The sequence below is a fragment of the Coregonus clupeaformis genome, chromosome 8 (assembly GCF_020615455.1).
Source record: "Coregonus clupeaformis isolate EN_2021a chromosome 8, ASM2061545v1, whole genome shotgun sequence".
Taxonomy (NCBI): Eukaryota; Metazoa; Chordata; class Actinopteri; order Salmoniformes; family Salmonidae; genus Coregonus; species Coregonus clupeaformis.
In genome coordinates, this window is record NC_059199.1 from 6,255,341 (window position 1) to 6,282,300 (window position 26,960).

The window sequence follows — 26,960 nt, forward strand, 5'->3', positions numbered from 1 at the left end:
CAACCGAGGACAGACGCTTCAGTACTCGGCCCGTTCTGTGAGCTTGTGTGGCCTACCACTTCATGGCTGAGCCGTTGTTGCTCCTAGACATTTCCACTTCACAACAACAGCACTTACAGTTGACTGGGGCAGCTTTAGCAGGGCAGAAATTTTATGAACTGACTTGTTGGAAAGGTGGCATTCTATGACGGTGCCACGTTGAAAGTCACTGAGCTCTTCAGTAAGGTCATTCTACTGCCAATGTTTGTCTATGGAGATTGCATAGCTGTGTGCTCGATTTTATACACCTGTCAGCAACGGGTGTGGCTGAAATAGCCGAATCCACTAATTTTAAGGGGTGTCCACATACTTTTGTATATATAGTGTGTCTAGTAAACGTGCTAGCTACTTCAGTGGATGTTGAACACATTTCTACCTGCAAATTAACGCATGTCTAGCGGCAAATGTGTTCAATTATAGCCATGGTATAAAAGGGATAATCATCTCGGGGCTGTATGTGTTCTCTGGAAAATATTCTAACTCCGTGGAAGGTTAGTTCAACTCCACTAGCAGGTCATGGAACACACCTTCCATGTCGTTCATTATTTTCCATAGAATGCATAGCCCTTCGTTGATTATCACTTACAATACAGATCCAGACTAAACAGACCTCAAGTGTCGAATTAGTGCATATCCTCAACATTCACACACTCTTTCCTTCCATCGCACATCCAGATCCTTTATGACGACGGCCAGAGCGTGGAGGTGGACGGCAAGCTCACTCAGAAGCTGATCACTGGTCTGCAGCCCGAGACACAGTACTCCTTCCTGCTAACCAACCGGGGAAACAGCGCCGGCGGTCTCCAGCACCGCGTCTCCACCATGACCGCCCCTGACATCCTGCGCACCAAGCCCTACCTGATCGGCAAGACCAACTTGGACGGCAAGGTCACTGTAGAGCTACCCTCAGTCCAGACTTCAGAGAAAGTCAGGTGAGTGGCGGGGATTAAAACTAATGCTAACACTAATCGCTAATTGCAGACTTGTACTTATAGAGCTGACTATTTAGCCTAATTTGATTTCACTTAATTAATGTGCCTCGGTGGCTGACCTAATCCGTTTATTTACCTTCAGCTCATCTTTCGGTTCAATTATATCAGCATGATACCATTAAAGCTTCTTTCTCCTTATTGCTCAATGTCACTCACGTTGCTATTATATCATCTGCATAGTTGCACTTAATAACTGAAAGGGACAAGATTTTACACAGATTTCTCACCACTTTTTGTTTGTTGGATAGTGTTTGAAAGGTCAGAACATCAGCACTGAACATCATTGCTTTCTTTAGAATTGAACCCTGTATTTTACATTAATTGCATTGTATCAAGCCTGTTCCTCTTGTTCTCTCTTCCTCAACACAGAGAGGATGACACCATGAATTCTCCCATCCAAGTTATCCCACTCCCCAGTATTAGGTCTTGTAATGTCTCTCCCTGCCATTCCAACTAAGCCCTGGGTTGTCAAAAGGCCAACACGCAGATCCAATTGTAGACTGGCATTTCAAACCCATTTCGGGTTTTGATCTTGCTGGATGCGCTCGGGCCCACTCTCCCCCGTGCCAGAGCTTAAGCTAATTAGCTTCCCATTAGCCTGCCACACTGCCTTCCTGGCTAACGCTAGCTAGCACTGTGCCCAGCCAGGAGAAGCCCTCAAAAAAGTCTGGCAGAGGCTATTATCTTCCTTGCCGCCCAATGGAGGGATGAAAATCCCTCTAATTCCAGCTCCTCTTCTCTTCCTCGCGAAGGGCTGCTAATTAGCCCACGGCGTCCTCAGCGAGGTGTGACAGTGTGCCCGACTTTTCTGATCATGCTTCAACTAAAAGACAAACATGGAAGAAAAACAACTCTTAATGTAATGATAGCGGGCTAGAGTAACTTGTTAATGGCGCGATCATTTGTCGTCTTTGTCTGTTGTCCTCAACACCCCCTACCCTGTTACACCTACAGGATTAGTGCGAAGACCTCAACATAAAGACTTGTTATGGTGCCCATGGAGACTAAACATTGTTGTGTCTGAAGCGGAAATCTTTGATCTTGGTTTGTTTAGTCGAGGCTCAGCATGTGACCATATAAAAATTGTGCATCGTAAACATATTCTGGAGTGAACTGACAATGACCTTGAAAAGTGTTGTTTTCTTTCTTTCCCTCTCATTTCCAGGGGATACTACATAGTGGTGGTGCCTCTGAAGAAACAGCGCACAGGAAAGTTCCTCAAACCCTGGGACAGTCCAGATGAGATGAACCTAGAAGAGGTAGGTACCACAAAATAGTCCAATAAATAAATACAAATTCCAAAAAGTCCTTATTAGACATTACCATTCAATTCCTGTTGTGGATTCTCAATACTGACTGAATTACAATGGAATTGTCTTCAGCCCAAATCCAGTAGAGACTGCCTAGGTCTCATCACTCTCTCAAGTCTTACTTAAAATGAAAGGTGGTAGGAAGAACTCGGCACTTAACTCTGCAGATAGGAGAGGATGGGGGTGGGGAAAACTGGGGACAGGGCTCGTTGATTGATGCAAATAGCTGCAGAGAGCATTATTCATATGGAAATGAGGTAGAACATGGAGTAGTCATCAAGTGCACTGCAACTCAACCCCCCCTTTCCCACCCCTCTCTCCCTCTCAACTGAAATTACCCGAAGAGCTGCATCAGGCCTGTGTGTCTGTCCTTATTCAAGGGAAAGGTATCACACTGGTTATGCACAAAAGTACTTGACAACATTTATATTTAGCCGGTCTAGGTATTTGAGAAGCTTTCATGCACTGTGTATGCTCAGGTACAGTATTGGAGAAAGCTTACGTAAGGATTTTGCAGTCAAACCGTAAAGTGTGCATGCTCTTTGTGATGCGTCAATCGCATATAAACAATCTCTCAGCTATGTTAATGGCCCTCATCACATCACACACTCACCTGCCTAACACATGTGAAACATTCCTAACACTCATAAGATACTATGGATGGCAGTAAGTGGGTCTCCAGATAGCGCTTCCAGAAGTGTCTTTGAATTCCCTCTATCCAGGACATACTGCTGTACAATTAAAATGCTCTTTCAAAAGCACGATTCAGAAATCCAGTATCTGCAATTGATCGAAACCCAACATAATTGTGAACAGAATGGTTTTAGCACCTTTTGCATCACTAGACTTTTGGTGTAAGTAGATATGAGATGGCTTAGGTATAGATTCAAATGCATTAAATACTTTACTTTTCATTGTGAGTAGGTACTTATTGGGATGATTTATTCCTATTACGGTAAATAGAGCAAGCAAAGACATAATATGAGCATAACTTTTTCTCTGACGAGAACCATGCTGTTGTCTCGCTGAGTCTCATCTGCCGATTTTGGCTGTGTGCACAGGCCCATGTGTCACGCCTTGAACGAATACCCAAAAGTCGCCCCCTCCCGTCAGAATTGATTTGTTTGTCAATATCGGGCTCTCACCTTTTCCCAACTTTTCCCAAGGGCGGCTGGATTTAGCCGTGTTGACATGAGAAATGATTGAAGACATTATCGGACAGTGCCACCGGCCCTTGTGCCAAAGCCAGTGCAGACAATTGACAGGCGCACACACACTCCAGAGAGAGAGAGATATGGAGTTCTGACTGAGTAGCAGGATTGGCTCACGTTGATACGATGTCTAAAACCAGATAAATCAAGCAGACATGAAACCAATAGATGTTTCACACCATTACATACATTCACTTAATCACTTATTTATGTCAGTTTTCATTGGGCATAGAACTGCATACCATTACACTTTCCCATAAGAGCAAGCCAAGTTCTGCCTTTTTTGTGCGGAAGCAATCACATTCCCATTGTAAAAGTGTGACCTAATTCACATTCTGACCAGGTTGCCCGGTGTTGCTAGTGGGTAAATAATGGCTGGTCGTCCTATTAGTGCAGTGCAACAATGCAATTTGAGACATGTGGGGGAGGGGGGAGCGGAGAGGGGGCTAGCCTGGTGTGAATATGATGAAGCAGCATTTTTCTGTTATGATACAATCCAGTCGTCTTGGGGACTCACCCCCATCTTTTGATTTGAATGTTACGTAAGGCTCCTGGCCACTTACAAAATGAGAGTGGTGGTGGTGTGTGTGTGTGTGTGTGTGTGTGTGTGTGTGTTGCTGCTCTAAAGCTCTGGCCCCCATTCCATCTCGCTGTCTTTTCCTGCACTCAAGTCCTCTACTATTTCCAATAGCTGTTAGTGTCATGATTCCTCTGTTGACGCAGATATAATAATGACGATTTTTTATCTGTGGTTCCTGTCGTTTTCTGTCTAAGTGCTGCAGCGATTCCTTCTGTGTGACCAAAATGGTCGGTTTTAGGAACAAACTAAATGAATCGACAATAAACTGAGAACGGGATACATCTCTCTGAATATAAATATATCTAAACACATTTCTATATTGTATGAAGGGTGAAAATGTGCTATCGAGCAGAGCCAGTTGTTACTGTCTGTGTAGGAGACTCAGTTGAGCGGATCTCTGTGTGTGTGTGTTGCTATTCTTCCCCAGGACCACGATCTGCTCAACATCTTTTAGGAGTCTGGAATTCTGGCTGTAAATTCATTTGTTCTGATCCCGACTGGAATTCTGACCCTCCCATAAGCTTTACATTAGCATGGGTGTATTTCTTGGCCAGTTAGTTCACCCAAATTACAATGACATTGGTTTCCTTACCCTGTAGGCCAGTCTATGGACAAGGTATGACAACAACATGCTTTGGTTTGGTTTCCCTTGCACTATTGTCACATGGTAGCGTTTTGGCATTTGTGGCACAAATCTCATTCAAGTCATTTGACCGATATTGGCATTTGTCGCGCATTAGTATGAAAAATGTATGCATTCACTAACTGTAAGTCGCTCTGGATAAGAGCGTCTGCTAAATGACTAAAACGTAAAATGTAACATGTTCAAATCAATTTGAGATACATTTAGACATGATGTAGTCCCCTGTAGCTCAGTTGGTAGAGCATGGCGCTTGCAATGCCAGGGTTGTGGGTTCGTTTCCCACGGGGGGCCAGTATGAAAATGTATGCACTCACTAACTGTAAGTCGCTCTGGATAAGAGCGTCTGCTAAATGACTAAAATGTAAATGTAAATTACCCATGCCGAGCAAGCAACAGAACACCATTGCATTGTTGTTTAAGTGATACCTTAAGGCCAGGGGTAGGCAACCCTGTTCCTGGGTGCCGCAGGTACTGCAGGATTTTGTTCCAACTAAGCACCACACCAGACCAAGCTAATTGATCAGTTAAGTGATTGCCTAAATTCAACACACCTGGTCGGTTAAATCATAAACAAAGGACCAGGGTTGCCTAACCCTTTTTTAGGGACTTGGTACTTACACTACAGTTGGTGCTCTCAGCACTTTCAATGAGTAACCCCACCTAGCGACCCCCATTGTTTAGCATGCCACAGGGTATTTGCTAATTTACATTTTAAATAAGTGTATTCCAATGACTACAAGCCGTCATGCAATCGTGATGGTTCTGGTGTCTGAGGAATATATCAATGTAATATATCCCTACCCTAAGTTCAGTCAGTTTAACACATATTTGCCTCTCTTTCCTTCTAAATGTTATGCAATGCTTTAGCACTTTATCACTCGTTGTCCTCTTTGCATCGTCAATGGAGCCAAAAATAAAAATGTGTTGTGACATCAGGGCCAAGGATTTCGCCCTGAGCCAGTCAGGAACATAATATACACACATGCATGCACGTACACACATGTACACACACACCCGTACACACACACACACAAACACACACACACAGAAACAGCAGAGCCACTGGAACGTCAAAACATTGACCTCTTTCTTAAAATCCTTTTGAAATGTTTGACAGTATTCATTATTATTCTAGAATCTCATTTAGGTAAATCCACACATCTCGAAATCCTTGCCGTGTAAAACAAATGAAATCCAAATGGTAATATTTCCTCTTCCGTTGCAATCAGTAGTTTGAGCTTTTGTAATCAGGAGGGATGTAACACAGATTTGATGTGTGTGTGTGTGTGTTTGTGTGTGTGTCTGTGCGTGTGTGCCTGTGTGTGTGTCTGTGTCTGTGTGTGTGTGTGTGCGACTGCAAAACTACTATCTTTGTTTCTTTTTATCGACTGTCTGCATTGTTTCTACTCTTCACTTTTAGCTGCTGAAAGAGATTAACCGAACAAGTCGAGGCCTTCGCTTCCGGAGGCAAGCTGAGCCCAAAGCCTACATCGCTGCCTACTTCAAAGACCTTCCCACCGACTTCACTCTGGGAGACACCAAGATCTATGGTGACTTTGAAAACAAGCAGCTCGCCAATGGCCAAGAGTACATCTTCTTTGTGCTTGCTGTCCTCGAGATCTCAGAAAATGTAAGTATATGCCTTTTATACAAAAATTCTTAGAAACCTCTTCTCTCTCTCTCTCTCTCTCTCTCTCTCTCTCTCTCTCTCTCTCTCTCTCTCTCTCTCTCTCTCTCTCTCTCTCTCTCTCTCTCTCTCTCTCTCTCTCTCTCTCTCTCTCTCTCTCTCTCTCTCTCTCTCCATTTGTTTCTCCTTCTCTTCTCTTAGACACCCCACTCCATAAAGGAATTAGTTCAAACAGGTACTACAGTCGGCCCTCTGGCGATTTCCTTTGCCAGGGATCTTTCGCCTTCATGCTTAAAGTTGCATGTTAAACGTCAAAGACCCAAATCCACTGTGTCTTGGCAGGGGGCACCTCCCTTGGATGGATGCGTTACGTCGAGTCCTTTTGAGCCCTGGTCTCTGAAAAAGGGCCACGGCGAGAATGGAGTCTGCTACTGCAGAGGGGAAATTCCCCAGAGGCTCCTGCCAATCGCAGGAATATCTCTATAACGAGACTCCTCTTTAATTGCGCGCCTACGGGCGAACGTCTTTATCTCCTCCGCTGCAGCTAGTGTGTGTGTATGTGTGTGTCAAAGGAGAAAGGGGCATGATTAGCTGACTAAACGCGGAAGAATGATGGATTTGATGAGCTGGGAGGTTTTAAGGCAGTCAGTCCTGACTACAGGTAAAGGAGGATGATAACAGTGGGTTCGCGGACAAAATGGGGGGGAATCTCCAATTTGCCCACCACAGCACTGATTGGCTTTTTCTTTGCCCCAAAGCCCCAGTCTTTATTTCGTTCCCCTCAGAATGGTGTGAAGGAACTCAATCAGGGCACAAATGAGAGATATTAGAGATACAGTATTACCACATGCCCATATCGTTTGGAGAGTTGAATTCATTAATTAGCATTGACACAATAACTTTGAATGGGCTAATCATGGCCTAGACGTCACATACAGGTTGTCCCGATGTCTTTGTGAAAGTCAGACTGACCGAATCTACGTGTTCTAAAACTTGGAAACTTTTGAACTTGGAAACGTTCAGTGGCCTCACAGAAGGGCTGAGTTCTATTGATTGGAGCTCCACTTTGAGGGTTGATAGAGATGTGAGAGAGTGCAGGTTGTTTTTCTAGGCAGCCACACAGTCAAGAGTAAGAGATCATTTTATGTTGAGGAACGATAAGGAACATAGTCTGGGATCACAAAATGTTGTTTTCAAAGTCATGGGAGGCAGAGGAATAGTGGCTATTGGAGTCAGCCAAAAGTATTTCCTATCCTAGTCTGGGTACCTTGGGTAACTACATTGTGGTGGTAAAATAATTTCCCAAGTCCGTACTTTACTCTACTGTGCTGTACTCTACCTACATGTGGTTACTAGCCTATTTTTTAAATGTATTTTGTAATAATTATCCCACTAGTATTTACACTTGTGGTATAATGCCTCTGTCATGTAATGTGTAGCCTGAGAGCCTCAACAAAATAACAGTGTGATGACTAATACCACTACCCTTCCTCTCCTTCCCAGACCATGTATGCCACCAGCCCCTACTCTGACCCTCTTGTGTCAGCTGACCTCGACCCCCAGCCAATCATTGACGAGGAGGAGGGACTTATCTGGGTGGTGGGCCCAGTGCTCGCTGTCGTCTTCATCATATGCATCGTCATCGCCATCCTCCTGTACAAGAGGTAAGCCCTGTGTAGCCCCGTGTAGCTCAGTTGGTAGAGCATGGCGTTTGCAACGCCAGGGTTGTGGGTTCGTTTCCCACGGGGGGCCAGTATGAAAATGTATGCACTCACTAACTGTAAGTCGCTCTGGATAAGAGCGTCTTCTAAATGACTAAAATGTAAAATGTAAGGACTGGAGAAAGAGAAACACACACACACACAAGAAGGTGAGATAGAGAGAGACACATTAAGTACATGCAAATACACTGTCACACACAGTCTACATATCAGAAGGATACACGCACAGGCGCACAGGCGCATACACACACACATATATACAAGCACTCTCAATCACACACACAGCGGAAGCTGGCCGTTCGCCGTCACCGCTCATCAGTCAAGCGTAGGAGGAGAGTGCTCAGAGTATTTGCTCTGTGTCAGTGCATGTGAATGCTGCTTTAGAACAGGCCCTCAGGCCACCTCTGAAGTCAACCCCCACCCCCCCCCCACCCGACACACACACACAAGAGAACTGCGCTCCAGGCTTGCTTAGTGACCCCCTGTTGCCCTGGTGCATCACAAGGACACATTTCTCTCTATCCTTGCTTCTCCCTCTTTTAGTTTCCACCTTGATTGAATACTGCTTTTGGCCACATGGAGCAGTCTCCATAGCATCCACACTGAATGACACTGTAGAGCGTATTAACACATTACTGAGAGAATCAGTCTTGAGAGAAGACTTTGGTAAGCCTGGGCTTATAATTAGTCTATCAATAGGTATGTTGTCCACTCAACACCACGCAAGAACATGTGAAGTATCTCTGAATGCATAGGTATTCATTAAATATACCAACATCAATCCAACATAAAAAATACCAATACCAATCCAATATCATTGAGTCTTATGGCTATTTACCTTCAATTGTTAGGCGTGTGTGACTATTTGGTTGTCCCTGGGCTTCCATGTTGGTCGGGAAATGTCAGGGGCACCAGAGAGGAGCATTGAACTAACTGTCGGGCATGGAATAGTCCCCTGTAGCTCAGTTGGTAGAGCATGGCGCTTGCAACGCCAGGGTTGTGGGTTTGTTTCCCATGGGGGGCCAGTATGAAAATGTATGCACTCACTAACTTTAAGTCGCTCTGGATAAGAGCATCTGCCAAATGACTAAAATGAGAAAAGAAAAGTGATTTAATGTAGAGAGGAGGCCTTCTCTGGTTTCTGTTTGTGCCACGGCAGATTTACACAACAATTACCAAGTCAATGTCACCAGTGTGTCAGGACTTTCCGGTCCATAACCAGGAGATATATCACTTGTCAAGATCAATGTGATAGAATTGGTGCTCCGTGTGAAGAGCAAATGACAACATTACTGTGTGGGTTGCGGCAGGGGAAAGGACGAGTTAATAGCAACACAGCATCACTGATGAACTGTATAAATCAGTCACAGCAAGATGCACACCTACATGCACACTCGGATACAGATCATATATATTTTTATGTTAATCTAAGCTGAAAGTCATGGTTCCCTGTGTTCCAGAACACAAAACAGATCACAACAAACATAAGTGGCTTTTGTTACGACGGTAAGGGGAAAGGCCATATAAACTGAAATGATATTATCTAGTTTCTTCAATATTTCATGCAGGCACATTATTTGTATTGTCATGTGTTGTTGCCTTGATACAGGTATTCTTCAGCATTGAAACAAACACACAGAGCCCTTCCATGCTGGAGTGACAATCAATCCATCCCCTCAAAAAAGTATCCCAAAAAAATGAGATAGATCTTTGGATTGCACCTGGGATTAAATTATAGTATTTTAAACAACAATTAACCGAAGCGGCATAATTGAGCGTGGGTTCGGTAGCAAAGCGACACTAATCTCGCACACCATCCAACATAGAGATACGATTGTTCTTTTTTGTAGTTAGACACATATATTTCCGCTTGGTCAACAGGAAATAGTACATTACAGTATAAAATATGAACGGCAGACTTCAACTTCAGCCATGGGGCGTGATACTGATTATTCAGTCATCATAGCGACGGGTCATGTTGTCGTGCCAGCTAACGTCCTGTCATGCTTTCTTTTCCTTGCTTACGAATGGAGCAGCAAACCAGACAGGTAAGAGTGAAAGGATGTGAGATGCTGACAATACCACAACAACCCCAACCTCAACCCTTTAGTATCCCTTTGAGGACATTTCCTACATTCTAGCTTGTTGGACAGAGTTCAATCATTGCAGAAAGCGGGTTTCCGCTTCTGTGCAAATCCAACGCACTTTCAAAAGTCAGCTGTTTGCATTGATTGAATTCAGACCCAAGTGCCAAATTATTGTATTTGAATTGACACTATATATTTGATCAGCCAGGACAGTTCATCTTCAAGATTTTAAGTGAGCTTTCATTTCTTTCGTTACTCTCACCCTACATTACATTAAAACATCAATACATTTGATATTATTCCTATTTGACAAGAACCTACCTTGTGATTAGAGTTGACACTGTAATGTCCTCATCTTGATATTCACCAACATGTATGACTGTCCTGTCTGTCTCAATACGAAGGGTCAATTTCTTGATGAACACAACCGCTACAATTCCCTATTTCTTAGATTCCAATTGAATTTCATGTCTCACCGTTTGTCCGCAAGAGACAACTTACTTGCCTGCCTAGAACAGACCTGCATGCATTACAATGCCTAGACTGTACCCCCTCACTTTCTCCTTAATTCTCAAAATGCATGAACATTGAATGTCAATAATATATCACAAATAGATATATTTCTTCAACAGTATGACATCATAGCCAAATGTACTCACTGGCCAGGAAAGCACTATACCATACCGGTACTTTAACAGCATTTTCCCAGCTTTCCCCACACAACTACTCCCCAATCATTGCATTTCATTTTTTATTCAGCTTTCAAATTTGATTAATCATGTGTTTTTATCAGATGAGCCCTTGCATCACTAGATGGCTATTACGTTGTAGGTTCTGGTTAAGGTAGATTTACCACACTCTCACAATGTTAGACATAGACTCTATGTGTTCAGATGTACCCATTCTATCATTTTCAGCCTTTTTCCCCCACCAAATTTAGCTAATCGTATGGAGGCATGATTCATTCTGTATGGTCCCGTCTGTGTGTGGTAGATGACCTCAGATGGCGGTATCGACCTCGCACGACCCATTTCATCCTTTGTTGTTGCTCCTGACCAATACACCATTGATCCCCCAAGGCTGTTTACACAAACCTCATTGCTTCCCATATAATGCAATGGTCAGTCATTTTTTACTTAGCCCTGACGAGGAGAGGTTGGAGGTCAGAAGTCAAAAGATGATTAACTATTTAAAAGGTCACTTGTACCCCAAACACTTCTTGTTACACAGATCAAAATCTTTGGGCAGATCCCTTTGTCAAAGCTCTTTGATAATGATTGCAAGTGGTAAAAATATTATATCCCCTATATAAATGGATTATAGCTCATTGATGAAATCTCCATCTTCCGTGTTGGTTAATCTCAGGTCTGAATACTTATGGCACCTCCATATCTTCTTATAAGCATGATATGGAATTATTTAGACTCCATTCCTGATGTCGGAATGAATTAAAGATGCACTAAAGTTAATCACCGGGCTTTAACTTTATGCCTCTAGAATTGTTAATCTGATAAGCATTAATGAACATTAAGATATATGTCCCACTAAGAGTAGCATTCATCCCCATGTATTCTAAACATAACACAATCTGGATTAAAGGAGGACACGAACTATCCTGGAACATATCGGATGTAATTAATCATTAAGACATTATATTGTGTATGTAAAATGCATACACTTTTATTATATTGTCATTTAATGTAAGGGAAAATCTTCAACAGGGAAGGAAAATGAACCAAATAAACGATATAATAATATATATTGATGTTTTACATGTTTTTTCCCCACAGGAAAAGGGCAGAATCCGAAGCTAGAAAAGGAAGTCTGCCCAACAGTAAGGAGATGCTGTCTCATAACCCCACCGACCCTGTGGAGCTTCGACGCATGAACTTCCAAACGCCTGGTAAGGGCTCCGGCTCACGCCCATCACTTCCATCTCACCCATTGTGAAAGCAAACATCAATCACACAAACCACTGCAGGGCTTCCTATATCCTATTCACTCAATTACTTTTTAAACTACAGTACGTCAGAGTCAAAATAAGATGAATGTAGTTACTAATCTTTACCTGAATTAGGAGGTAAAGGAGCAGAATTAATGTCATTTATCAAATTATGAATTAGGTTTGTTATCATTGGGGGAGTGTGTGAATGTGTCCTCTTTGCGATGTGCTTGCTCATGTGTGACCTCTTTAAAAGGCAACACCTAAATGCTAAACCGACACTTCTCACTGAGTTCTTGTGACTAGAACATTCTGTGGGGTCAATGTTCAAAGTGTGGAAAATGGACAGGTGGCAGAGAAAAAACACACAGGGTCAAAAATGAGAGAGAGAGAGAGAGAGAGAGAGAGAGAGAGAGAGAGAGAGAGAGAGAGAGAGAGAGAGAGAGAGAGAGAGAGAGAGAGAGAGAGAGAGAGAGAGAGAGAGAGAGAGAGAGAGAGAGAGAGAGAGAGAGAGAGAGAGAGAGAGAGAGAGAGAGAGAGATGTGGAGAATGAGGTATAAGGCGAGCACTTTCATGGCAGTTAACATCATCTGTCTTCACGAGTCACCTAGATCGGGGAGGCCTTTGCCAAGCTAACACTAGTCTCCTCAAGAGTGACAGCGTAGCATATTGGAAGTCAAAGTTTGCGATGAGGTGAAGGCTACAATACTATGACAGTGTCATAATACCAAATTACATCCTCTATTAGGCCAGTGGAGAGAAGAGCGGGCCAGTGACAAGCTGTGAACACAAATGTCCCCTCCCTTTTGACCTTCTGCGGCGAGGTGAACATCCGTCATGCCTGAGCTGCCTGGTCAAGGGACCCTTTTTGTTGCCGAGGGGAAAAAGATGGCCGTCACAGTCTATTTGTCCTGAGGAGAGCCAATGTATTTTCTCCCAGCTACCTTTTTTGACATGCTCAACTTGGTAGTGAGAGCAGTGTGACAGGTGTTTGGGGACTGCTAAGAATGTTGTAATGTTAAAGCCATATATTTCAGGTCAGCTCGTATGAAAGGGGAATAAATTATAAAGAGTATGCATATTTATGAAACCCCTACTCTCAATGACCTTATATCCATTAATGGCAATTACAAACTTGGCAAGAGGGGGCGTTTTTTCCCCTCTTAGTTTCCGCTTTGAGAAGGGGAGTTCAGAGTGATCTAAACCGCCACACTTTCCCCATTCTGGAACCATTCCGGAATCCTCTACAACCATCTTGATTGGTCTCACACACCGTTCTCATCTTCCAAAGAGCCTCTCAAAGTGGCTCTCGACTTGCTGGAGAGGTCCAAACATCTTTGTCTCCCTCTTCTATAGCTTCCTCTCCAACTCTGATTGGTGCTACATTAGACCGCTTTTCTCTTCCCTCCCTCACTCCCACCCTCTTTTCATCCCTCTCTCACCTCGCTGCTCCTCAATGCACATTTCCATTTTGAGGACGCTTGATGTGTGCATGACGCCACGTGGCGAAAGGCAGTTCCATTGTCAACCGGCGGCTGAAAATTAGTCTTGAGTGGTAGGGGCTGATAGAAATACCCTAGAGAGAGGGGAGAGGGGAGAGGGAGGGAGGGGGAGAGAGAGAGAGAGAGAGAGAGAGAGAGAGAGAGAGAGAGAGAGAGAGAGAGAGAGAGAGAGAGAGAGAGAGAGAGAGAGAGAGAGAGAGAGAGAGAGAGAGAGAGAGAGAGAGAGAGAGAGAGAGAGAGAGAGAGAGAGAGAGAGAGAGACAGCTAATGGCTACTTCAGTTATCAGTGTAGATGAAAAGACCAATGACAGACACCTGTCTCAGGCGGGAGAGTGGGCAAAGCTATTATGAAACCTCAGCTATCTGGCACACGGTGACAGCCTTTTGTGCGCACGAACACTGAAGTCCTAACACTATTTACATTCAACAATATCAGTTCCACCTTGTCAAAGTAAAGTCCACTAAAGTTTCATGCAAGGTGAAACTTCCTGCCTGCAGGCTTTCTATGATATCTGATGGTCAGAATGGATCTCATTATAGGATTAGTATGATTGCTTGACTCAGTTCTTCAGTGTCCTCGAATTGTCTCTCCTGCTCTGTTTTGTTGAGTGTTTCCATTTCTTTTCCCCTGAATTACGCATTTTGGCTAGCTTCTAGCATGTCAATGTGTGCGGGACTAACTGGTCAATGTGACATTTTAGATGATACAATGTAGAACTTTAGTTTCCATCAGACCCCTTCCCCAACTGTTTCTAGCCCTAAAACTAAATAATCATCACATTTCTACAATCGTCTGCAACTTTTTATTTATACAGCCGTTTCCTCCACAGGTTCAGGTGACCCTAGTTACCCCAGTAACTTCCATTTGTCAAGTTAGTTGGTCTTGTTTATGCATTCACCATATTCTTTCTTTCTCTCTTTTGTTTTGTTCCGGGTTTTTCCCCCATCACCCTGTCCTACTCCTTTCTACATACTTGTAGTCAATCTCACCCCCATCTAATCCACACGTTACTCATTGCCATGTCATCCATCGCAGGAGAAAGAGTAAAAAAATGACAACCCAGTCATCAATCAAAGCAGACAACATCATTCCGGCCTAACTTTTTGCTTACTTTCTTTGTCGTTTGGTTTGTTTGTGCATTTGTTTGTGTCTTCCGTCATGCTAACTCTCGCCGGTCGCTTCGGCTTAAATAACATTCTTCTCTCACAGTAGGAAGTGTTACAGGAAGTGAAGTGTGCTTGATGAATTCTCATTGGCTTCCTTTCCTGTCATATCTTCCTATGAGCATGCCACTGCTTTGAGTGAAAAACTGGCCTAACAATGATCACTTCCACTTCTTACACACATGCTGCTTTTCTAATGATTCACTGGTTGTAAACGTGGTAGCAACCCCTTACCCCTGGCGACTGACCTCTTGTCCGTTTGATTGACAGGCATGGCCAACCACCCACCGATCCCCATTCTGGACCTGGCCGATCATCTGGAGCGATTGAAAGCCAACGACAACCTGAAGTTTTCACAGGAATATGAGGTAAACATGAGGCTTCAGTGTGTCTCCTATCTGTTTGTGTCCTACATGTGTGCATATTTAGGTCAGATTGGAGGTGTTATCGGAGAAAGATGACTGTTTTCCGATTAACTAAGATGCCATCTATCATTCAGAACAAAGGGTTGGTATATTAAAGGCTTTCGACATTTGATTATGCTGTATGGTCACAGTGAAAACATCACTGGGTGTCCAGGTTGGGACTGCTATAGTTTATGTGAAAACATGAACATGATTCCAATAATATATGTGCTTGTTAGCGTATGCAACCCCAACAGTTTAGGCTCATGTGTCCGAGAGAGAGGCTGGCTGCCCTCTAAACTCATTGTGTCACTCATTGTCACTCATTGTGTAATGTGTCATGGAGTTTATTTAAGCCTCAAGTCTCGCCATGTAATGTTATTTTTCCGGAACCCTTTAATCCGGTCATTACAAAATTGTTACAGCCCTGTCACCCTGCCGTTCAGCAAAGCCAGTCCTCACATGGCAGCTGGCATACGGGGAAAAAAATTAAGATGGCTTCCCATGGAGAACCTGTTCACCGGTCGCACCCAGGAAACCCAAATCCCCAATCCTTCCAATCTGCCCGATGCAAAGTGAAAATGAAACATTCATGTAGTGACAGCGGGCTTGATTGAAAGGACCGTCATCCCTACGCCGCCGTATCTCTGAACGGTAATCATTTTGGCATTTAATATGGACGCAGCTCAGAAAAGGTCAGCATCTCACCAACGCGCCGTAAACTCATTAGCCCGCAGACAAGGCGAGGTGACTCGTCAGCCAGGATTCGCCAAAGTCTCTCATCTTCGACCGGGGAGGGAGAAGGGAAGGGGGGCTGGGGTTGTCTTCGGTTCAGTGCGTTCACAAAGACATAATCCTATTTTTGTGATTTCATCAGATGATGAAACCTAGTGGGTTTGATTGATTGGAGCAGAATGTCAGGGGCCAAAAGTAAAGTAACTGTCGCCAGGTTTTTCCCTCCCCTCACACTCATCACTCTCGGCAGCCACTCCACAAACGGGGAATGAAATACCTTTAAAGCCCAATAAATCTCCCCCGTTTTCCCACCACCGCTCGTCATTGCTAGATGGATTTTGTGCGAAACACAATGGGAGTAAATCTAAATAGATGGACTTGCGTACGACTGTATGTCACTGAAGCTGCAGAATTGTGCTGGAGTGCCGTGGTCCTTTCAGGGGCATTGTGTGTGATGGAACTGCAGTCGACCTCTATCTATCTCTCTCCCCTCTTGTTCTCTCTCTGTCTCTACCTCTGCCTCAGTCTCTGCCTCTGTCTCTGTCTCTGCCTCTGCCTCTGTCTCTGCCTCTGTCTTTGTCTCTGCCTCTGTCTCTGCCTCTGTCTCTGCCTCTGTCTTTGTTTCTGCCTCTGTCTCTGCCTCAGCCTCTGTCTCTGCCTCTGTCTCTGTCTTTGTCTCTGTCTCTGCCTCGATTTCTGCCTCAGTCTCTGCCTCTGCCTTTGTCTCAGGCTCTGCCTTTGTCTCAGGCTCAGCCTCAGTCTCAGCCTCTGTCTCTGCCTCAGCCTCTGTCTCTGCCTCTGTCTCTGTCTCTGTCTCTGCCTCTGCCTCTGCCTCTGCCTCAATCTCTTCCTCTCTCTCTGCCTCAATCTCTGCCTCAGTCTCTGCCTCTGTCTCTGCCACTGGCTCTGTCTTTGTCTTTGTCTCTGTCTCTGTCTCTGTCTCTGTCTCTGTCTCTGCCTCAGCCTATGCCTCTGCCTCTGCCTCTGCCTCTGTCTCTGCCTCTGTCTCAGCCTCTGTCTCAGCCGCTGTCTTTGTCTCTGTCTCTGTCTCTGCCTCTGTCTTTGTCTTTGTCTTTGTCTTTGTCTTTGTCTTTGTCTCAGTCTCTGCCTCAGTCTCTGCCTCAGTCTCAGCCTCTGTCTCTGACTCTACCTTTGTCTCTGCCTTTATCTCAGGCTCAGCCTCAGCCTCAGTCTCTTCCTCAGTCTCTGCCTCTGTCTCTGCCCTTGTCTCAGTCTCTGCCTTTGTCTCCAACTCTCTCTCCCTGTCCCTCTCACTCCCTCTCTCTCTCTCTGCGGGCTGTACCACTACTGCTCCAAACCATGAGATCACGATGTGGCTGGGTGCCAAACTCCCCCGACCATTATTGCAGTTTAAGTACATTGAATTTGAGGCAGGTATTTTCACAAGGAATAGAAAGTAATTTTCTGAGCACAATGAAACAAGGGTTCTTTATTATGAGCAATGTAGCGACCTACTGTTTCAACATATTTGGATGAAAATGTGGCAGCTCAGGCAAAATTGTGTCCTGTCTGACTCACACTGCATTCTGGTCCCACAGTGTAAATTCTGCAGATAATAAATGTCACACAGCTGATTTGGCCTTACTCACAACGTTCACATGCTTTTAACCCTAAGTATTTTTTCCCTTACATTTTACATGTACATTTTAGTAATTTAACAGACACTCTTATCCAGAGCGACTTACAGGAGCAAATAGGGTTAAGTACCTTGCTCAAGGGCACATCGACAGTTTTTCACCTAGTTGGTTTGGGGATTTGAACGAGCGACCTTTCAGTTACTGGCCAAAGTGAAATCATATCTACACCTAACGTTAACTATCCAGTATTTTGGTCCAATGAGGAAAATAAGATTGTTGGGGTCTTTTTTCTGGTTTATTCTTAATTTCCAAGCAAATATCCCAAATGCTTTTTCTGTGATTCCTTCAGAGAAATCAGGGAGAGTTTATCCAAGACCCTAAATGCCTCATGTATAAACAAACATAATCATTTCACCACTAAACAAGGAAGGACAAAACGTTTGGTTGTGAACTCTAGAGCCTTGTTCGGTTTCAATACTTACAATGCATCCTTCCTCCACCCTTCTTAAAAGGAATCACTAACCTGACATGACTGGATTGGTGCAAGCAACATTTCCACTAGCTTGCTTTCACCAATTATGTCATGTCACTGCCAGATCAGTTATTACTATTGAGGAAGGAAGGAAGCGTTTTAAGTAATATTTGAAAAGTTATACTTCTCTATGCCTTCTGTCTGCCCTTTGGCTTCTAATACCTTTTATTCCTAGTAGTAAGCATAATCCAGCTCATTACTCCTTTAGTGGAAACATTAAACATCAGAGACTCTGATCATTAAAGAACACAGCCCAATATTTCCTCTGACATGTGAAATGGAACACTATCTTTCACAACATGGTGTTTTCTCCCAAATGGCTAGTGGTATTACATTTTATAACCCATTTATTTGCGGTGAGGGATCGTTTTCAAATCAGGCTTTACAGAGCTATAAAAGGATTAGATTGCTGATTCTTTAGGTTGTACTCAACTGTACGGCTCTTCTGTGTACCATAAACACTAACCCGATAGAAGGACCAAGGATGGTGGAGAGAAAACATGGCCTTTGTGGAAAACCTAATCTAGAATGGCTAAAATGTTGGACTCTTATCATTGTAGTTATTAAAGTAGACTATTGTAGTGTTATTTTTCTCCTTACTAAGGTTGGCAGCCATTGTCCATTGTATACAATAATAGTCCTAGCAAATAGAGATAAAGAATGACCTTTGACTAAAAGCATATTTGAAAGTCAACACATCCCGCCATGTTCTTTCCCCTTCATTTATGCCGTGAAGACAGTACTCTCTCTCCAGGCTTATGAGACCAATGTTCAGCCATTGTATGCTTCTCTGCCAACTGTAATTTGAAATTTGTCAACCCAAAGACATTGCTTGCAGGCAGATGCCTATCAACATTCCATTTTCAAAAGACAGTGAAGAGTCAGAATACATTTTGTTACAAAAGTAAATGACTTGAGGTCGGTAAATGCTCCATAAAAAAGCAGTTTCAGACACAGACTATTCGTTTTTTATTAGAATTGTGTACGTTTTAAGCTTGTTATGAAGTGCACTTTTTCCTCACAATTCTTCAAGTTATCTCACAATTTAATAGTTTCTAAATAAGCATAAATGTTTTTTTGTGAATAACGTTCAACTCTCAATTAATGATCTTTCGTCAATAATGGCTGATCCGTCAATAATGTCTGATCCCTGACCGTGATCCCACTCTCCGAGGTTGTCTCAGGGGGAGTGGGATATGCAAAAAGATACATTTCCATTTCACACCTCACTCTCATACAGCTTACCCACTTGTACAGGCAGTGAAACAGGACAAATATAAGCATCCCCTATTTGACCTTTGTTCATTCCAAGGCAGCGTCCCAAATGGCACCCTCTCCCCTTTTATAGTGCATTACTATTGACCCCTTAGGACACATAGGGCTCTGATCAATAGTAGTGCACTAAATAAGGAATAGGGTGCCATTTGGGACGCAGGACAATACACCACACCAACCATCCTTCAGTTTAGACTGACAAAAAAGGACACTCAGTTAAAACCATGACATTCATCTGATTTCACATTAAATAGCTGTACGCCATTATGAATGTAGTATGTCGTAATTGTGCCTTTCACTTTAGCAAGTGAAAGCATCAAACTTTAAAAGAGCAATTCAGAATGTCATGCGATTGAACTCAACTTCATGAAGGTCACACATGCCGAGCTTATCTATAGTTGAATAATCTTCCTGTACACTTAGCTTTATATTAAAGTTATATATTTTTTGTTATTACTCTCTATGAGTAGGATTTGTATGTAGCATCGTTGCTGTATATGCTATACTGTATTTGTATACCCACTGCTTGTCAGCTAGCTCAGGGTTTCCCAAACCCCCCAGGGTGCACGTTTTGGTTTTTGCCCTAGCACTACACAGCTGATTCAAATAATCAAAGCTTAATGATGAGTTGGTTATTTGAATCAGCTGTGTAGTGCTAGGGCAAAAACTGAAATGTGGCCCCAGGACCGAGTTTGGGAAACCCTGAGCTAGATGATGACGGCAAATACACTTTGACATGGGGGGAAGAAAAAAATTAAATGTACAGTGTATTTATCCCTCCTCCTCTCCATTTCAGAACCAGTCTGACCAGTGTACAGTATATGCATGTAAGCATGCGTTACTGGATACCTAGGGACGCATAATATGGAATGATGGCGATAGAATACGCCAGCCAGCCTTGGGACGGCTAAATTCACCAGGGCTTGTCACTTACACAAAATGTCTGTCACGCTACTTGCCAAAATAACCCTGGACGCTTTGGAAAATAGCAGTTAAGGCAGTCGAACGATATTGACTTGCATTGGTTTTGTGCCACAAATGCAAAAAAATATAAAATTGGAGACAGTGGCCAGGTAAACCAAACCAAACCAAAGCATGGATTGCTGTCATACCGTGTCCATCAACTACTTACAGGGCAAGAAAACCAATATGAAATGTTGTAATTTGGGTGAACTATCCCTTTAAATATGTCTCATGAATCTACCCAGTACTGTACATTTTTTTGCTAATCCTCTGAATTATTATTATTGATCCTAGTTTGAATCCATAGTACTTGTCAGGGAGATGGAGCTAATTGGTGGTATTGAGCACAATATACTACTGTAAGTGATAAAGGAATTAATATAATATCTCTCTACTTACAGTCCATCGACCCCGGGCAGCAGTTCACGTGGGAACACTCCAACCTGGAAGTCAACAAACCAAAGAACAGATATGCTAATGTGATAGCATACGACCACTCCAGAGTCCTGCTATCGGCTATTGATGGTAAGCAGCTCTCCCCTTGGCTTGAAATGACTGTCGAGTAAGTCTACTTATATACCACTGTCTTCTGTCCCCTAGGAGTATTAGCATACATTGAGCTATGGTATCCATGAAATCATATACACACTGCCACGGTTTTGCAGGTGAATTTAAGATTTCAATAACATTCCTATATGAGGAATTACTTTATAAATGTTTTTTTCCTCTCAAAGCGTTTCCTCCACCTACTGTTTCCATGCGTCTTCAGACTATCAGCCATGATGTTTTATTCAACCTATAAAGGACCTCAATTTAACTCTTATCACGCATATCTTCATGATGTCTTTCTATCGGTAGTTTGTTTCAGCTAACAGTTATTTTTTTGAAGAGCTAGTTAATCCAGCTCTCTTCTCTCACGCACAAGCACACACACACACACACACACACACACACACACACACACACACACACACACACACACACACACACACACACACACACGTCTAATGAACCATTTCCATTTAATATTTCCCATAGACAAAAAACAAAAACAAAAACATAAACAGACTTCTGCTCTCCCAGTAAGTAGATAAAGTCTCTTTGCAGTCTCCCAGAAAGCCCATGCAGCTGAGAGTGTTGATGGACCCCATTAACTAGGCATAAACACACATCTGTACGCCCACATCGACGCCTTTGTGAGGGAGGAAAACGCTACTCTGCCAGACAGGCTTGTGGGACTTCCCCCAGAGCTCTAAACAAAGCCATTGGCAACCAGGACTTCTTTGTTTACTTTGATTGAGTTATTTTGGCGTGAGGGACTTGGAATGGAGGAAGACTTCCTTGGCTGCTTTTGGAATCCCCTGATTTGTGGTAAAGTGTAGGGTAGACTACATTTACATTTACATTTACATCATTTAGCAGATGCTCTTATCCAGAGCGACTTACAAATTGGTGCATTCAATTTATGAAAGCCAGTGGGACAACCACTTGTTTTTTTTGTTAGTTTTTTTATGGGGGGGTAGAAGGATTACTTTATACTATTCCAGGTATTCCTTAAAGAGGTAGGGTTTCAAGTGTCTCGGAAGGTGGTCATGACTCTGCTGTCCTGGCGTCGTGGGGGCTTGTTCCACCATTGGGGTGCCAGAGCAGCATAGCTTTGACTGGGCTGCTTCCGTAGGGTAGGGTGCAGGCCAGAGGTGGATGAACGTAGTGCCCTCGTTTGGGTGTAGGATCTGATCAGAGCCTGAAGGTAAGGAGGTGCCGTTCCCCTCACAGCTCCGTAGGCAAGCACCATGGTCTTGTAGTAGATGCGAGCCTCAACTGGAAGCAAGTGGAGTGTGCGGAGGAGCGGGGTGACATGAGAGAACTTGGGAAGGTCGAACACCAGACGGGCAGCAGCGTTCTGGATAAGTTGTAGGGTTTTAATGGCACAGGCAGGGAGCCCAGCCAACAGCGAGTTGCAGTAATCCAGACGGGAGATGACAAGTGCCTGGATTAGGACCTGTGCCGTAGGTAGGGTCGTACTTTGCGAATGTTGTAGAGCATGAACCTGCAGGATCGGGTCACCGCTTTGGTGTTAGCGGAGAACGACAGGGTGTTGTCCAGGGTCAGGCCAAGGTTCTTTGCACTCTGGGAGGAGGACACAATGGAGTTGTCAACCGTGATGGCGAGATCATGGGGCGGGCAGTCCGTCTTCCCCGGGAGGAAGAGCAGCTCCGTCTTGCCGAGGTTCAGCTTGAGGTGGTGATCCGACATCCACACTGATATGTCTGCCAGACATGCAGAGATGCGATTCGCCACCTGGTTATCAGAAGGGGGAAAGGAGAAAATGAATTGTGTGTCGTCTGCGTAGCAATGATAGGAGAGACCATGTGAGGATATGACAGAGCCTAGTGACTTGGTGTATAGAGAGAATAGGAGAGGGCCTAGAACTGAGCCCTGGGGGACACCAGTGGTGAGAGCACGTGGTGCGGAGACAGATTCTCGCCACGCCACCTGGTAGGAGCGACCTGTCAGGTAGGACGCAATCCAAGAGTGAGCAGCGCTGGAGATGCCCAACTCGGAGAGGGTGGAGAGGAGGATCTGATGGTTCACAGTATCAAAGGCAGTGGATAGGTCTAGAAGGATAAGAGCAGAGGAGAGAGAGTTATCTTTAGCAGTGCGGAGAGCCTCCGTGACACAGAGAAGAGCAGTCTCAGTTGAATGACCAGTCTTGAAACCTGACTGGTTTGGATCAAGAAGGTAATTCTAAGAGAGATAGCAGCAGAGTTGGCTAGAGACGGCACGCTCAAGAGTTTTGGAGAGAAAAGAAAGAAGGGATACTGGTCTGTAGTTGTTGACATCGGAGGGATCGAGTGTAGGTTTTTTGAGGAGGGGTGCAACTCTCGCTCTCTTGAAGATGGAAGGGACATGGCCAGCGGTCAAGGATGAGTTGATGAGCGAGGTGAGAAGGTCTCCAGAAATGGTCTGGAGAAGAGAGGAGGGGATAGGGTCAAGCGGGCAGGTTGTTGGGCGGCCGGCCGTCACAAGTCGCAAGATTTCATCTGGAGAGAGAGGGGAGAAATAAGTCAAAGCATAGGGTAGGGCAGTGTGAGCAGGACCAGCGGTTTAATTTGACTTTTAGCGTTGGCTATGCTAGAGGGGAATTGAGTGACACTTAACTTGAACCCTCGGTCCTTACAGGCCCACATAACAATGTCATGATAATCATTTACATTTACATTTTAGTCATTTAGCAGACGCTCTTATCCAGAGCGACTTACAGTTAGTGAGTGCATACATTATTATTTTTTCATACTGGCCCCCCGTGGGAAACGAACCCACAACCCTGGCGTTGCAAACGCCATGCTCTACCAACTGAGCTACATCCCTGCCGGCCATTCCCTCCAATACCCTGGACGACGCTGGGCCAATTGTGCGCCGCCCCATGGGTCTCCCGGTCGCGGCCGGCTACGACAGAGCCTGGATTCGAACCAGGATCTCTAGTGGCACAGCTAGCACTGCGATGCAGTGCCTTAGACCACTGCGCCACTCGGGAGACCATAATGTTATAACATATGTCATAAACAGTCACAACACAACATGTTCAGCATCATCTGTTGACTTGTCATAGTCATTAATCATGTCCACAACATGTTGTTGTTGTTGTTGTGTGTCATACGACGTGAATACCACTTAATTAATTTGTATGCTTCCACAGGACTTTCATTTAGTTAGCCAACCTTTGTGTCTTCCCCCCATTTTGAACTTCAAACCATCCATCAAAATGTCTCCTTTCATTTTGACATTCCTCACCAGATGAATACACATTATGTAAGCAAACATCTGTATAGTCAGTTTTCCACTGTACTCTGCTCCAAAGCTGTCCTTGGACTCTATTCTTAACTCAGTTGAGACGCAGTTCAAAGTGGGCAAACTTGAGTCACTGGCCAGCTGTTTCTCAAAAGGTCAGCTAGTTGGAAATCACAACATAATCACGGTTTTCCGTGCTTGATCAAGGAGCTTTTAAAGTCCAGCTGTACTGGTTATTCTCCAATTGTTGGAAAGTTATGATGCCGTCATAAATCGTGAAGGCAGGTTGATGATGAAGCGGCGGAGAGAAGCAGACTCATCAAATCAAATCAAATGTGATTTGTCACATGCTTCATAAAAAACAACAGGTGTAGACTAACAGTGAAATGCTTAATTACGGGCCTTTCCTAATAATGCAGAGAAAAATAAATTAAAAATAGCATATATATATACAGCTCTGGAAAAAAATAAGAGACCACTGCACATTTGTTCTTAAATCAGCATCTCTACATGTATGACAGCCATTCCATTCCAGTGTCTGTTGAATTCCAACACAGGCACACCTCATTCTACTGAATTAGGTACTGATTAGGTGATCACCTGAACCAAATCTTATTTAACAGGGAAAAGTATAAAAACCACTGCTGTGGTTATCACTATTCTCTTGCAATAGGACCAGCTGGATGGCAAAAACAGTGCTAATAGTACCTCAAAAGTAATATTAATTAAAAAAATTACTATTGACCATGCCAAAAGAGTTGAAAAGGAAAGTTTTGAGTGAGGAAAAGAAAGGTTCAATTCTGGCGTTACTGCCAGAGGGATACAGTGAGCGTCAGGTTGCTTCCATCCTTAAAATTTCAAAGACGGCGGTTCATAAGAACAAAGTCAAGCAGCAGACATTGGGGACAACAAAGCTACAGACCGGCAGAGGGTGAAAACGACTCTCTACTGACCGGTATGACTGCCAACTCATTCGAATGTCACTCAACAACCGTAGGATGACACCTAGTGACCTACAAAAAGAATGGCAAATGGCAGCTGGGGTGAAGTGCACAGCGAGGACGGTTCGAAACAGGCTCCGAGGGGCAGGGCTGAAGTCGAGCAAAGCTAGAAAAAAGCCCTTCATCAATGAGAAGCAAAGAAGAGCCAGGCTGAGGTTTGCAAAATACCATAAGGATTGGACCGTAGAGGACTGGAGTAAGGTCATCTTCTCTGATGAGTCCAATTTTCAGCTTTGCCCAACACCTGGTCGTCTAATGGTTAGACGGAGACCTGGAGAGGCCTACAAGCCACAGTGTCTCGCACCCACTATGAAATTTGGTGGAGGATCGGTGATGATCTGGTGGTGCTTCAGCAAGGCTGGAATAGGGCAGGTTTGTCTTTGTGAAGGACAAATGTATCAAGCCACGTACAAGGTTGTCCTGGAAGAAAACTTGCTTCCTTTTGCTCTGACATTGTTCCCCAACTCTGAGGATTGTTTTTTCCAGCAGGACAATGCGCCATGCCACACAGCCAGGTCAATGAAGGTGTGGATGGAGGACCACCAGATCAAGACCCTGTCATGGCCAGCTCAATCTCCAGACTTGAACCCCATTGAAAACTTCTGGAATGTGATCAAGAGGAAGATGGACGGTCACAAGCCATCAAACAAAGCCGAGCTGCTTGAATTTCTGCGCCAGGAGTGGCATAAAGTCACCCAACATCAATGTGAAAGACTGGTGGAGAGCATGCCAAGACGCATGAAAGCTGTGATTGAAAATCAGGGTTATTCCACCACATATTGATTTCTGAACTCTTCCTAAGTTAAAACATTACTATTGTGTTGTTTAAAAATGAACATGAACTTATTTTCTTTGCATTATTCGAAGTCTGACAATACTGCATCTTTTTTGTTATTTTGACCAGTTGTCATTTTCTGCAAATAAATGCTCTAAATGACAATATCTTTATTTGGAATTTGGGAAAAATGTTGTCAGTAGTTGATAGAATAAAACAAAAATGTTATTTTTACCCAAACACATACCTATAAATAGTTAAACCAGAGAAACTGATAATTTTGCAGTGGTCTCTTAATTTTTTCCGCAGCTGTATATATGCAGTACCAGTCAAAAGTTTTTACACACCTACTCATTCAAGGGTTTTTCTTTATTTTTACTATTTTCTACATTGTAGAATAATAGTGAAGACATCAAAACTATGAAATAACACATATGGAATCATGCAGTAACCAAGAAAGTGTTAAACAAATCAAAATATATTTTATATTTGAGATTCTTCAAAGTAGCCACCCTTTGCCTTGATGACAGCTTTGTACACTCTTGGCATTCTCTCAACCAGCTTCACCTGGAATGCTTTTCCAACAGTCTTGAAGGAGTTCCCACATATGCTGAGCACTTGTTGGCTGCTTTTCCTTCACTCTGCGGTCCAACTCATCCCAAACCATCTCAATTGGGTTGAGGTCGGGTGCTTGTGGAGGCCAGGTCATCTGATGCAGCACTCCATCACTCTCCTTCTTGGTCAAATAGCCCTTACACGCAGTCGTGGGTGAACAGGGAGTACGGGAGGGGACTAAGCACGCACCCCTGAGGGGCCCTTGTGTTGAGGGTCAGCGTGGCGGACGTGTTATTGCCTATCCTCACCACCTGGGGGCGGCCCGTCAGGAAGTCCAGGATCCAGTTGCAGAGGGAGGTGTTTAATCCCAGGATCCTTAGTTTAATGATGAGTTTGGAGGGCACAATGGCGTTGAACGCTGAGCTGTAGTCAGTGAACAGCATTCTCACGTAGGTGTTCCTTTCGTCCAAGTGGGAAAGGGCAGTCTGGAGTGCAATAGAGATTGCGTAATC

The 26,960-nt window shown here is 43.9% G+C and overlaps 1 protein-coding gene across 30 annotated transcripts in view; it reads left to right on the forward strand.

Annotated features, from left to right (window-relative positions):
* LOC121572096 (receptor-type tyrosine-protein phosphatase delta-like) overlaps window positions 1-26,960 on the forward strand; it is a 668,511-nt gene that overhangs the window by 612,165 nt on the left and 29,386 nt on the right. For 14 of the 30 annotated variants that reach the window (XM_041884003.1, XM_045221719.1, XM_045221721.1 and 11 more), the window contains 9 exons: window positions 715-971; window positions 2,197-2,290; window positions 6,196-6,405; window positions 7,906-8,066; window positions 10,157-10,171; window positions 12,001-12,113; window positions 14,485-14,526; window positions 15,089-15,186; window positions 20,727-20,850. In XM_041884003.1, coding sequence (XP_041739937.1) covers window positions 715-971; window positions 2,197-2,290; window positions 6,196-6,405; window positions 7,906-8,066; window positions 10,157-10,171; window positions 12,001-12,113; window positions 14,485-14,526; window positions 15,089-15,186; window positions 20,727-20,850 — 1,114 coding nt within the window. The remainder of the gene's footprint in view (window positions 1-714; window positions 972-2,196; window positions 2,291-6,195; window positions 6,406-7,905; window positions 8,067-10,156; window positions 10,172-12,000; window positions 12,114-14,484; window positions 14,527-15,088; window positions 15,187-20,726; window positions 20,851-26,960) is intronic. The other 16 variants (XM_045221733.1, XM_045221734.1, XM_045221743.1 and 13 more) reach the window with 5 other exon arrangements.